The sequence below is a fragment of the Siphateles boraxobius genome, unplaced genomic scaffold, assembly GCF_051911475.1.
Source record: "Siphateles boraxobius isolate OS27281-9 unplaced genomic scaffold, OSU_SipBor_1 89, whole genome shotgun sequence".
Classification (NCBI taxonomy): domain Eukaryota; kingdom Metazoa; phylum Chordata; class Actinopteri; order Cypriniformes; family Leuciscidae; genus Siphateles; species Siphateles boraxobius.
In genome coordinates this window covers 1,330,921-1,343,903 of record NW_027509218.1, presented here as the reverse complement: position 1 = coordinate 1,343,903, position 12,983 = coordinate 1,330,921, and the positions used below count along the sequence as shown (strand labels likewise).

The 12,983-nt window shown below is 39.0% G+C and overlaps 1 protein-coding gene and 1 long non-coding RNA gene across 4 annotated transcripts; both read left to right on the top strand.

Moving 5' to 3' along the window:
* Nucleotides 1-1,498: 1,498 nt before the first annotated feature.
* Nucleotides 1,499-2,899, top strand: LOC143731931 (uncharacterized). Of its 3 annotated transcripts, XR_013201009.1 has the most exons (5): nt 1,499-1,555; nt 1,711-1,773; nt 2,003-2,073; nt 2,258-2,293; nt 2,654-2,899. XR_013201009.1 is itself a non-coding variant. In XM_077222533.1 (4 exons), the coding sequence occupies exons 1-4, from the start codon at nt 1,523-1,525 to the stop codon at nt 2,765-2,767; spliced, it is 246 nt and encodes an 81-aa protein (XP_077078648.1). In that variant the 5' UTR covers nt 1,504-1,522; the 3' UTR covers nt 2,768-2,899. The 3 variants fall into 3 exon arrangements, 2 of the variants coding, with proteins under 2 accessions (XP_077078648.1, XP_077078647.1); XM_077222533.1 differs by lacking the exon at nt 2,003-2,073 and having other exon boundaries at nt 1,504-1,555; XM_077222532.1 differs by lacking the exon at nt 1,499-1,555 and having other exon boundaries at nt 1,563-1,773.
* Nucleotides 2,900-3,035: 136 nt separating this feature from the next.
* LOC143731958 (uncharacterized) lies at nt 3,036-3,823 on the top strand. The gene is made up of 2 exons (XR_013201017.1): nt 3,036-3,090; nt 3,643-3,823. It is a non-coding gene; the product is annotated as an uncharacterized LOC143731958 (long non-coding RNA).
* The last annotated feature ends 9,160 nt before the right edge of the window (nt 3,824-12,983 follow it).

Sequence of the window (12,983 nt, the reverse complement as noted above, 5' to 3'; positions counted from 1 at the left end):
ATCTGGTCATTTTTTAGCTCATACCTCACTTTGGCAACTGTCATACATGATGCCTAGCTCATATTTTCTATTATCAAGGCAATAAGAACTAACTAAAAAAAGAAATTATGCAAGAACTGTATGTGCAAACATGTGAAATTGGTATCACATGTAATTGGCATGTTATGGAATTGAATTAGGCAATTAAGTGAGAGGAGATGGAAAGCTATGGGAAAGCCATTTACAAGGTCAATTCTTTCTTGTATGAAGATAGTGGAAAAGAAGGAAATAACAAAATGGTTTGTCGTTTTTTTATTTTGTCAATCAAGCCGTCTTACCAATTTCAGGTCACTTCCAGATTCACATTACAGCTCATAGGCCTACACATCCACACATTCACCGTTACATCCACCAAATGCAATGCAAAATGCAATGTTTTCTGTATTGTCTTAATGCAGTTTCTAGATGAATATGGCTGAAAGGTCATTACAGTCTAAATGTAGCAACAAAAAAAAAAAAAAGAACATAGAACATACATTCAAGTAATCATCATCATCATCCCATCTATCTGAGCATTTCACTGTGGTTAATGAATTTGAAGACAAGCATGTATTTTAGTCTGTAAAGTTTTTAAAAAATCGAAAAGCCCAAAGATCTGTATCTCTGCTAAATTAATTTAATATATGTTTGCGATGCCATTTATCTTTTCTTTTCTTTTCTTTTCTTTTCTTCTTGTCCAAATTATTGTTGTTTCAAGTTATACTTATCAAAACGTGAAAATGTGTAAAAGAAATGTGTCAAGAACTTGATATTAAACTCTGTAATTTTGAAAATTAAAAAAAAAAAATCTCCACTCTGCTGCTACCATGGCTGCTACAGCGCCGCGTAGTTGATGAGTCATGACGTCACCCGCCTGACGTTTGACGATTCGCGCCGAAAGATATCGGCTGGGAGTGAAAATGGCGATGGAGCGTTGGAGATCTGCTATGTCCCACTTACCATCAATCGTAAGTATTCCTAATTTTAATATTTATTAGCAGGGTTTTTTCTGGAGATGGATATTGCGGTGGCAGAGAAGTATAAACTTAGAAATTGTATGGGCTGAAAGTTTAACACGTGTTTGGCAAAATAAATGCTATGTTGTTAGCTGGTAGTGTGGGTGCTCATATAGCCGTTGATAAGATTCAAATTAGAATTATATTTATTTGTCTCTTTCTGGAGGAATTCGTAGAGGGTTCACAAAAGTCATGACCTAGAGAATACAGTTCATGAGTACATACACTTCTCTGCCTTCAACGGCTCATGAAGGCAATCGGGTCTAGAAAAAAACCCTGGGGAATTTGAATTTGGGAGAAATATATGTTTTAATTGCGTTCACAAACAGGTTTCCTCTGCAGAGCCTTATGCATGGGCTTTGGAGGGTTGTAGCTTGCGTTCACAGCTGCAGGAAATGTCTTTCGAAGAGTAGAGTTGCTGGGTGCTATTTTGATTTAGTGATTGTAATTGTTGTTTTTTTTATAACCTCTTTCTAGAAATCCCTCAAATGAAAAGTGACCTCGCCATTATTGCTCAAAAGGTAAGTTCCTCTGTTTTTCATTGCTTTTTAAAATTGTTTCTCAAGCAGAGCTGTAGAGACTTGTGATGTTGGGCTGATTGATAGTGTTAATTATTTGATGTATTTGCACTTTAATTTATTGAAGAGAATAACTATATTTTTCTTCTATGAACAAGACTGGAAGGAGTCCTGTGGAGGATCTAGATTCCCCCTTCTCGACTTTTGGAGAAGTGCAACCGGTGAGTAACCCCCTTGCATTTGTATTTATTTATTTAGTTTACTTGTTACTCAAACAGAGCTATATGGATTTTTATGATGTTTGGCTGATTACTTTTGCATGTAACTTTAATTTATTGACATGTTTGATGTTTTCCAAGCCCCCCCTGTAAATAAGAATCTAACGTTATAGTGGCTTGCTTGGATGAATACAAATTGTTGTAGTTTTACTAAGTTTCTTTCTTCTCTAAGACTCCAGAGAGGAGACCGAGCCATTTAAAGAGAGTCCCATGGTGACTGAGTGCTTTCGAGAGACACCACAGGTGTGTGTAACCCTTTTATACCTCAGATTTTTCTGTACTTATTTTACTTAAGGCTCCAACTGAGCTATAGGGATTTTTATGTTGGGATAGTTAGTGGTAATATGTAATTTACTTGCCCCATATGCATAAAATTGTTGAAGTTTTACAATTGTTGAGTTTAACAATGTTTTTCTTCTCTAACAAGACTGCAGCAACAGCTGAGACATCAGCGAAAACACAGGTGAGTAACATTATTTAGTAAGGATGGGTATAAACTGTGTGCTTGTAGGAGCCAATTAGTGTTATACGAGACAATCATCCTTTCCTCCTGCACCCCTTCGCTCCTCTCCACCCACTGTCTTTTCTCCTTCCCTACTCTCCATCCAACCTCCTCCTTCCCCCCACCCTGTCCTCCTCCTCCTCTCCTTTAATAACGTTTAGGGCAATGATTAATTTGTTTCATATCTTTATCATTAATCTGCATTTATACATCATAACCTATTAACTATTGGGAAGCTAAAAATAAGAATCAATATGAAACATAAAAACCTTTCTAAAAGTTGCCAATAAATTAATATTGTGATGTGAAATTATTTTTCAGATTGAAGTTATAAAGGGCTCTGGGGTGTTTTGCCAGGCACAAGTGTGGAAAGCAGCCCGCTGTGCCACCTCTGCTACTACCATGGTGTGGAATCTGCTGCTGGGCACCTTCTGATTTGGAGACTTTGCTAAAAAGCAACCTGAATGGTACAAAACAACATGTTCCTAATCTCTTCTGTCCTTGAAAAAAAAAAAAACAAGTCAGTCATATTCTGTGGAATAAATTATGTTTGTGTGCGGGCATACCATTGCTTTTTTACTTGCCATTTTTTGTATTTCCTTGCACCTCAAATAAAAGTGAGGTGTATATAAAAAAATAATCTCTTGTTTTCACCACCTTCATTTTACCCCCCTTTCATAATAATTTTGAAATATTACTTTAAGGGGATGGGGAGCAGCTGGTCGCCCTTGACCAAATTAAAAAGGCAGCCATTATTGGTGAGTAAATGCATAATGCGTTGAGAAGGGAAAACAAAACTTTTAAGACTTTATAAGTTCACCATAGCCTACTTGTATCAATGTTTATTAGGTATCAATGGAGACTGTATTAGATAGGGCACCCATTATTGTTACTGTATCTGCTTGTAACCTATAATACTAATTCATTGCTTGCTCACTTCTTGATCCTACCTTTCCTCTTCTAAAGCCACATTTCTGAATTTTTCCTATCCATGAATTTTCTCTGCTTTGGATGCACATGATTGACCGTGTGACTGTTAACAATGCAGTCCCCATGACGGACGTGCATATGAAAGAACGATGCCGCTAGAAAAAAGGGGGGGTGATGTTTCCAATCAGAATTTCTTTCAGATTTTGCAGAATCCAATCAGAATCTTCCAATTGACGTGTTTACATGACGCATTTTTTATTATGATCAGCCCTTTATCCAAAATATGTGTCCAATCGCAGCTGTACTGTAAGCACTTTGGGTTCCTGATGAAGCACTATATTATTATTAATATACTGTCTTATTATTTTTGTCTTCTCTAGATGCTACATTGAAGAAGTGGCCGGCAGCAAGCCGAGGACAGATAGGCACATCTATCAATTCGAAGCTCACAGAGCTGAGATCAACAAGATAAATTGGTTTTTTTTCTGTTCAGTTTTTTGTCTTATTTTTGTTCTTGTAATATTTGATTGTTCTTAAGTAAATAAATAATTAAAATTTCTACATCTTGGGCTATTATTTATGTTGCCTAGTAGCTATGGATTTTAATAATGATACTAATATATAGGTAACATATAGCTGCATATATGCACCTTTATAGGTACATATATGCACATATATATATATATATGCACCTATATAGGTACATATATGCAGCTATATATGCACCTATATAGGTACATATATGCACCTATATATGCACATATATAGGTACATATATGCACATATATAGGTACATATATGCACCTATATATGCACATATATAGGTACATATATGCACCTATATAGGTACATATATGCACATATATATGTACCTATATAAGTACATAAATGCACGTATATATGTGTACATATATGCACGTATATATGTACACATATATGTACATATATGTGCATATATGCACATATAATATAGGAAAACGGCCAATTTTATATATGTCACATATATTAAAATCCTATATCAAACCTATATTAAAACATATATGTTTATATAGGTTTTTTCCATGTGGGAAACCCTATTACTATACTGAGATGAGTGAAAATCGACTGAAATATGTAGAAATAACGTTATAATGTCTTTGTATTAGCAACGTATTAAACTGCAAATTAATATTTATGCCCTAATATAGGCTCATAAAAACAACAAACGATATGCCTATGTTACAGACGAAATATGAAAGACAACATTTTGTTGACTAGTTTTGGATAGATTATTAACGGTTTAATGTAAAATATGCTACTGCCACATCGAATAAGCTTTTGTTCACCAATTTCTGCTCAAATGTTATATATTAGGCTATGTTTGTTTTGTCAAAAATAGAGTCCTCAAGTAGGATGCTATTATAGTGTTTGTTCCAATGTAGGCTTTATTCAAACTAATGAATCCTTAACTTTGAAATATGTATGATAAAATGTATACTTTAGTTTTTACAAAGAAATATGAAATATCCATCTGAGAAGTACGTTTTTTTATTAGTGTTCTAATTGCGATATCATAGTATGTAAACCGCAAAAAGACTGTTTAAATATGAATCGCGTCTGTGTGTGAATGAATGAACTGAACAGTTTTTACCAAACCCTATTGCTATACTGAGATGAGTGAAAATCGACTGAAATATGTTGAAATAACGTTAAAATGTCTTTGTATTAGCAACGTATTAAACTGCATATTAATATTTATATGCCCTAATATAGGCTATCATAAAAACAACAAACGATATGCCTATGTTACAGAAGAAATATGAAAGACAACATTTCGTTGACTAGTTTTTGGATAGATTATTAACTGTTTTCTGTAGCCTAAACTATAGACTACTGCCACATTGAATAAGCTTTTGTTCACCAATTTCTGCTCAAATGTTAAATATATTAGGCTATGTTTGTTTTGTCAAAAATAAAGTCATCAACTAGGATGCTATTATAGTGTTTGTTCCAATGTAGGCTTTATTCAAACTAATGAATCCTTAACTTTGAAATATGTATGATAAAATGTATACTTTAGTTTTTACAAAGAAATATTACACTTGAAATATTGTTATTTTAATTGTTGCTGTAATTGTAACCTTTTTAATAAAATAGCAAATAATATATTTACAAGGTAGATGTAAACAAAATCTTAAAATGTCAATATAAGCCTTCTCTTCAAATTATTTGTATTGTGTTTTATTAGTGACAAATTTGGGGAGAGGATACATATCCAAAACTTTCTGAAAATACAGTATGAGAATTAACTACACAATTACTAGAAATGTTCACCTTGGATATTATACAATTTGCAAGCAAAAATACAAGTGGAAAAATACTATTTTTTATAGATGTTTCCAACTGTGAACCAATTTTGTAGTATATATACACATTTCTTTTCTTGTGTCCTTGTATTCTTTCTTGTGGCTCAGTGACACACCTGTGAAAAGCTCATTATGCAGGCTCATTAAGCAGGTCTTTTGTCTTCACAGGTGTGAATCAGACCATTATACATGAGTCACGCCCATTTTGCATATTGCCTTTACAAACAAAAAGTGTTTTACTAAATTTAAATCAATGTATTGTTTTATGTGAATGATTTGGAAGGATGATTTTCAGATCATTTTGAAGCAAAAATCCTAGGCGAGAACATCCATTAGTCAAAGGTCTTGGGGACAAATATTTAGTATGTGTTTTGTGGCCTTATTTCAGAGACTTTAAGTTTTAGTTTTTTCAATAACCATGCATAAACAATATTCTCTCAAAAATACAAACATGTACATACATCTTGCTAACATATTATGGTAGCCCTGTTTGTGCTATATAGAGTGAATTTACACCTTTGCCATTAACATGTTTATAAATAACTGAAAAAAGCACAAATGTTAGAGCATGTCAGAATGCTCCAGGACCCCAAAAACACATAGGACCCCACAGGGTTAACAACTATGTCTTTATTAAGTGGACCGGCTCAACTGCCATCACACTTTGTGTACGGAACTAGTCTTTCCGAGCCCCGCCTAAATCCGTCGGTGGGGGCCAATAAGCCCATATACAATAAGGCTAATTCCACACATTAGCTTACTACAGGCACATGTTAAACCCCATACTAAATATGTGTTTCCACAAGACTTTCGACTAATGGATGTTGTGGCCTAGAGTTTTTGCTTCAAAATGATCTGAAAATCATCCTGCCTAATCATTCACATAAAACAATACATTGATTTAAATTTTGTAAGACACTTTTTGTTGGTAATGGATGTTGTGGCCAAGAGTTTTTGCTTCAAAATGATCTTAAAATCATCCTGCCTAATCATTCACATAAAACAATACATTGATTTAAATTATGTAAGACACTTTTTGTTGGTAAAGGCAATATGCGGGTGGGCGTAAATTATTGTGAATGATCATGAATAATGCTCTGATTCACACCTGAGAAGACAATGGCCGCATAATGAGCCGCATAATGAGCTGCATAATGAGCCTTTCACATAGGTGTGTCACTGGGTACCAAAGAATGCGAGGACAAAAGAAGACAAGTTTTTTTCAAGATGTTTTGAAACAACAAAACAACTTTGAAGACATCGAACTTTGAACCTATTCCATATTCTAATATAGAATATACACTGCTGTTCAAAAGTTTGGGGTTGGTAAGATTTTTAATGTTTTTAAAAGAAGTCTCTTCTACTCACAAAGGCTACATTTATTTGATTACAAATACAAAACAACCCAGTAATATTGTGAAATATTATTTCAATGTATAACAGCTGTTTTCTATGTGAATATATAGTAAAGTGTAATTTATTCCTGTGATCAAAGCTGAATTTTCAGCATCATTACTCCAGTCTTCAGTGTCACATTATCATTCCGAAATCATTCTAATGATGATTTGATGCTCAAGGAAAAATTTCTTTTTTCAGGATCTCCTCTGGAGAGAAGACGCACTCAACGACTAGGTTCCACTTCTAAAGGCGTAAGCACGCTACCCATTTCTAGGGGGTGCTCGCAGAAGTGATGGTAACTATCACATGCCTGTGATAGCCACCTGAACCTCCGCGTTCAGATGTAAGACCGCCCGGAATCTCCGGGGGAAGAACGCATGTGCCATCGTGCCCCGTCCCTGAAAGAGTTTTCATGGGAAGTCAGGAAGGCTGTCGATGGGAACCAGGTCTAGGTAGGCCAATAAGGGGCAACTATGAAGACCTGTTCCTCTCCTGACTTGGCACGTAGGTGTAAGCGACGGGCGCAAAAAGACAGGAGCATTGCTCAACACAACATGTAAAGATCACTGGGCTTCAGGAGCATTTTCTGCTCAGCACTTGAGTGTGATAAGTTCACTGAGCTTCAGGAGCATTTCTGCTCAACACTTGAGTTCGAAGAACTTCACTGAGCAACAGGAGCATTTCTGCTCAGCACTGCGTGTGATGAATTCACTGAGCTGCAGGAGCATTTCTGCTCAACACCTGAGTGTGATGAACTCACTGAGCTACAGGAGCATTGCTGCTCAACACCTGAGTGCGATGAACTTCACTGAGTTTCAGGAGCATTTCTGCTCAACATGTAGTGTGATGAATTCACTGATTTGAGCAGGCGCAAGGCGACCATGAGTCGCAGTCGCTTTTAGAAGGCTCACTGGGGTTAAACGCATTTCTGCGGGCTCCTGGGGCAGCTGAGAGCCAGTGTTTGTCCAAGGGTAGTCCGCTCGGTTTATACAAACACTGGCAGGAAGACGAAACCGGAGGGGCAACTGAGCGGCCCCGGAATGTTCATGACCCAGCTGGACCCAGGGGATGGAGTCTCCACTTGCCCTGGCTATAACTGTCGTGAGGCTCGATGGCGGCACAATTGAGTAGAGCGGGAAGAGTGGAACAAAGCGTCCTCAGAAGCTTCTGACTCCAAGGAGGAGGTGACAGGTGAGTTGTGACATGCAAGGGAAGCTTGCGCAACGGTCGCAATGTCTAACAACTCGAGGCACGAATGCCCATGTAGTCGAGGGTCGCCCCGGCCCCCGTTAAAACACGCCCTTTGTACATGGCCCCTCTGTTGAAGAGGGTTTGGCAGCAGACTGCTCTGCCACGATCACCTCGGGACTCGATCATGAAGCTAGCGCTGAAGCAGTCACATATGGAGGAAGCCAAAGGCTGCAACTACCATATACCCCAGGAGCCTCTGAAAGTTCTTTCAGTGGGACCCTTTCTCACTTCAAACACCAGCTGAACACATTCTCATTGGAGAGACGTGTTAGACTGAGTCCATCTCCAAAACTGAAAAAGAGATACTCAGCCCGTGGGCGAGATTACTCTCTTCCAGTTGACCTGAAGACCCAACGGGCTCTGGAGCACTCGAGGGGAAGGACACTGTACTGATACTCCACCCTTACACGCAACACACAGGATGGCCTGCGGTGCGGAAGGTAGAGATCTGAAGCACATGTCTTTCAGGTCGGAGCTGCAGACCGATCTTGGGCCAAGATGGTCACGACCCACCACCTAGTAGCACGAAGAACGAGTTTACAACTGGCCTTTGTACCGGCTGGAGGACCGGCTATATCAAATCCATCGCCAGCAGGATAAGATAAGCTCTCACAAGTCAGGAGCACTGCTCAACACTCGGTGTGATGAGTGTCACTGAATTTTCAGGAGCACATCTGCTCAACACCTAATGTGATGATTATCACTGACTTGCAGTTTTGGGAAAAGTTACTTTTAAAAGTAATGCATTACAATATTGCGTTACTCCCCAAAGAAGTAACTAAGTACGTTACTTAGTTACTTTTAATGGAAAGTAATGCGTTACATTACTTTTGCGTTACTTTTTCTCACCTGCATGGGCTTGTTTGTTTGTTTTTTAATAACAGCTAAAACAATCTATTTTTGCCAATTGTTAAGGCCCTTTCAAATCAAAAGTTAAATGAATAAGCCTAAGGCTGAAGGAAATGCATATTTACTACTGTACAGTAGAGGGCGCCGCTCAAACAAACCTTTCAGCTGCTGCTGTTCTTGATTAAATAACAATAGGATACAGGAGAAGGAAGTTCAACACTCTTATTTCTAAACCTAATCTAAAGTCATTTTTGCTTATTAGAATGGTTGAATTAGATCATTGTAGGTCAGCAGCAAAGACATTGGTTAATAAAGTAAGATTAAATACATAAAGTATATTTGTGTAATTTAACATAGTTAATTATAAAACTTTTGCACAAAATTCTGAGATTGCATTTGACTGTTTTTATTCATTTTGGGGAATACTGAATGTTTTTGTGCAAGTGAGATGAGTAAATGCATGTTCAATGCAAATGCACACAACACCTCACTTTATTTCTCTCAACATGGGGACAGGAGAGCTGTCAGTCAATAAATGTGAAAAAGTAACTAGCGTTACTTATTTGAAAAAGTAACTCAGATATTTTGTTGTAAATTGAAAAAGTAATGCGTTACTTTACTAGTTACTTGAAAAAGTAATCTGATTACGTAACTGAAGTTACTTGTAATAAATTACCCCCAACACTGCTGACTTGAGCGGGGTAGCCGAGCCTGAGGTGGGGCAGCAAAGTAGAGAAAGTGGTGTTAGTGTGCTGTGCAACACTTACCGTTCCTGTCTCCACTAGCGGCAGGGGGCGCGTGAGAAGGCAGATGACCGGGTCTTCGAACGCACCAAGCTGCCTGCTGGCGACCAAGGGGGAGCTGAGGGGTGTAAGGCTATACAGGGTCACACCCGCCAGACTGGCCCTCTTGGGACCCAGGAACAGATGAAATTGCTCTCTCTTTGAAGTGTGGGTACCGCTTGCTGACGAGTGAAACCGCTGGCGAGTGAATGGGTGGATTACAGATGGACCAGCAGACAACACAGGAGGCTCCAGTGGTTGCCTTGGAAGGGAGGAGTGAGGAGCCCACAGGGAATTGTTACCGCGCGGGACATCCAACACTATCCTCCGGTCACCCATCTCACACAGCTCCCGTGCAGGGTGGGGCATGGTGATGGGGACTCGCTCTCCGCGTTTAACGAAGGCGAGTCTCGCCCTCAACACTGCGACTGTCATGTTCCCACAGTGAAAACATGAGCTGTCCACAAAAGCTGTCTCAGCGTGCTGTAAGCCCAAGCACGTGACACAACAGTTGTGACCATCAGAGAGAGACAGGGAACGACCGCACCCAGAAACGCACGGGCGGAATGACATCTTGAAAAAGACGCAAACGCACCCGTGTTGCTCTCTCAGAAAATAGGACCGTCACCAGTGCCGGAGCACACAGCCCTTGGTTTTCGAAGGAGCTTAGCAAACTTCTTCATGAGAGGGATCAGGCTTGGGCAAAGGCTAGAAATTCTGGGGTGGAGGCCGATATGATTAATTTTAGACGACTAAGAAACCAGTTTACAGCAGCTGTCCGATATGCTAAATCTGAATACTATCTAACGGCCACTACAGACAATCTAAATAACCCTAGGACTTTTTGGAAGTCTATCCAGTCAATTTCATTAACTAAATCTCATAATGAACTGCCTCCCCATATCATTAGGGACGATATTATTATCTCGGAAAGATCGGCAATGCTACAATGTTTTAATGAACATTTTGTTGCATCTGGTTCTTTGTTTGACCAATCTTTATCTCCAAAAAGCTCCTCTTTTGATGGTAATGCTGCGGGAAGATGTTGTGCTGGCCAGCCTTCTTCTTTTACCTTTGCCCCGTTTTCAATCGATGATGTGCATAAAGCCCTAATGTCATTGGACATCAAAAAGCCTGCCGGCTCAGATTGTTTAGAGCCATATTTTTAAAAAATTGCTGCAGATTTTATTGCTAAACCGCTCATGTATATTTTTAATTTCTCTTTGGTTCAGAATGTTATGCTATCAATCTGGAAATCTGCTTATGTCCTCCCTTTGTTAAAGGGAGGAGATCCTACTTTGTTAAACAACTATAGGCCTATTTCCAACTTGTCTGTGCTGTCAAAGGTCTTAGAACGACTAGTAAGTGAACAACTGAAAGAATGTTAGTCAGTTAGTGAAAGAAGAGGTTAGTCAGCCGGATAAAATTTACCCTGACTTACAAGCGTTCTTTGAAACCGATGCGGCTCTCCGCCCAGTAACTGATGTGCCTGTAAATTTGTGAGTTTCAAGGAGCGACGACACCAAAATTTGTTTAACTGGCGTAATAGGTGAAGATTCTGTTTTGTATGAAACCTCACCCATAGAGGTACAATTTGGCCAAAAACTCTGACTACAAAACTCCTATGTGCTATAGGATGATTGTGGTTTATTGACAGGTGTAGAACTAGTCAAATTGACAGGAACTCCACCTCCGGTCACCAAACAATATCCGATCAATAAGGAAGCTATACAGGGGATCAAGCCTATTGTAGAAAAATTGCTGACGCAAGGAGTGCTAGTTAAAACCAACAGTCCATGTATGTAATTCACCCATATGGCCCATCAAGAAATCCAATGGGACATGGAGACTCACCATAGACTACAGAGTAGCCAATAAACATATTGATCACCCCCCTAGTCAAGTCAAGTCAAGTCACCTTTATTTATATAGCGCTTTTTACAATACAAATTGTTTCAAAGCAGCCTTACAGAGATAATGTCAGGATAGAGGCACGGAGACAGAAGTAAGTGAATCCAAACACAACTTTATTTAACGTGACACAAGTGCATAGGTGAGTATTTTCAAAGTTCAGGTGCAGATTTGGTGAAGATCACTACGTGCGGGGCAGATTACAGGTATGCAGGTCCTCTTCAGGTTAACTGATGTCAAGCAGTCACAGATCTCTTATACTTGTCTTTTCTCTTTCAGATGTCGTCGTGGGAGTGACAACTCGGCGTGAACACAGGGAGTCAGGAGAATACAGGGTTTTTGGGGAACAGGGATCCAGACAGGATTTCGAGGAACAAGGATCCAGACAGGATTGCAGGGATCACGGATTTGGACAGGATCTCTGAAGACAGTGGAACAGGAATGCATAGGTTAGTAATTTCACAGGTGAGTATACATTACTTGGCTGGAACTGGACATATCAGAGACTTCAGAAGACAAGGGAAATGGTCTGTTCCTGTTGGAGGCTTGACAATGACTGAGGTTGTGGTGAGTGTTTTTATGCAGGGGTTGATGAGGCTTACTGATTGTGAACAATTGCAGGTGATTAGTATTCTGGGGAGAGTGATTGTTGTGTGGTGAAGGATGTTGTGTTTGATTGGCTCCTGACAGATAACAGGAAAGTAAAGTTGTAATAGTATTGTTAAATTCAAATTAAATGTTAAATGTCCCCAACTAATCAAGCCAAAAGCCAATTGTGCAAAAAAGGCGACAGGCCTAGTGGCAGATCCTTCCACAATTTGTAATGGCTTATCATGAGAGTGTCAGATTTTTTCAGTAATTGATATGTCTATTAATGGATTATTTTCTGTACCATTGCACTCTGACAGCCAGCCATGGTTAGCTTTCACAGTTGACTATGAGCAATACCAGTGGACACGTTTGCCACAGGGATTTCAAAACTCCCCAACCATATACCATCAGGCTGTCAGACGAGATTTGTGTGACCCAGAATGTCCGGTAAAACAGTCCACTATGATCCAATATGTCGATGATATTTTGATTGCCTCAACAGATCACGAGGTACATCTGTCATGATTCTGCCATCTTGTTCCTGATATACTCTTGTCTTGAGGCAGAATCATGACAGACCCATATTTTCATGTT

Bases quoted from the DNA above. Each gene is read 5' to 3' on its own strand.
- LOC143731931 (XM_077222532.1), top strand. From the start codon at position 1,653: ATGTATTTGCACTTTAATTTATTGAAGAGAATAACTATATTTTTCTTC. The intron at 1,774-2,002 runs GTGAGTAACCCC...TTCTTCTCTAAG, and splicing joins CTTTTGGAGAAGTGCAACCG to ACTCCAGAGAGGAGACCGAG. The intron at 2,294-2,653 runs GTGAGTAACATT...ATTATTTTTCAG, and splicing joins AGACATCAGCGAAAACACAG to ATTGAAGTTATAAAGGGCTC.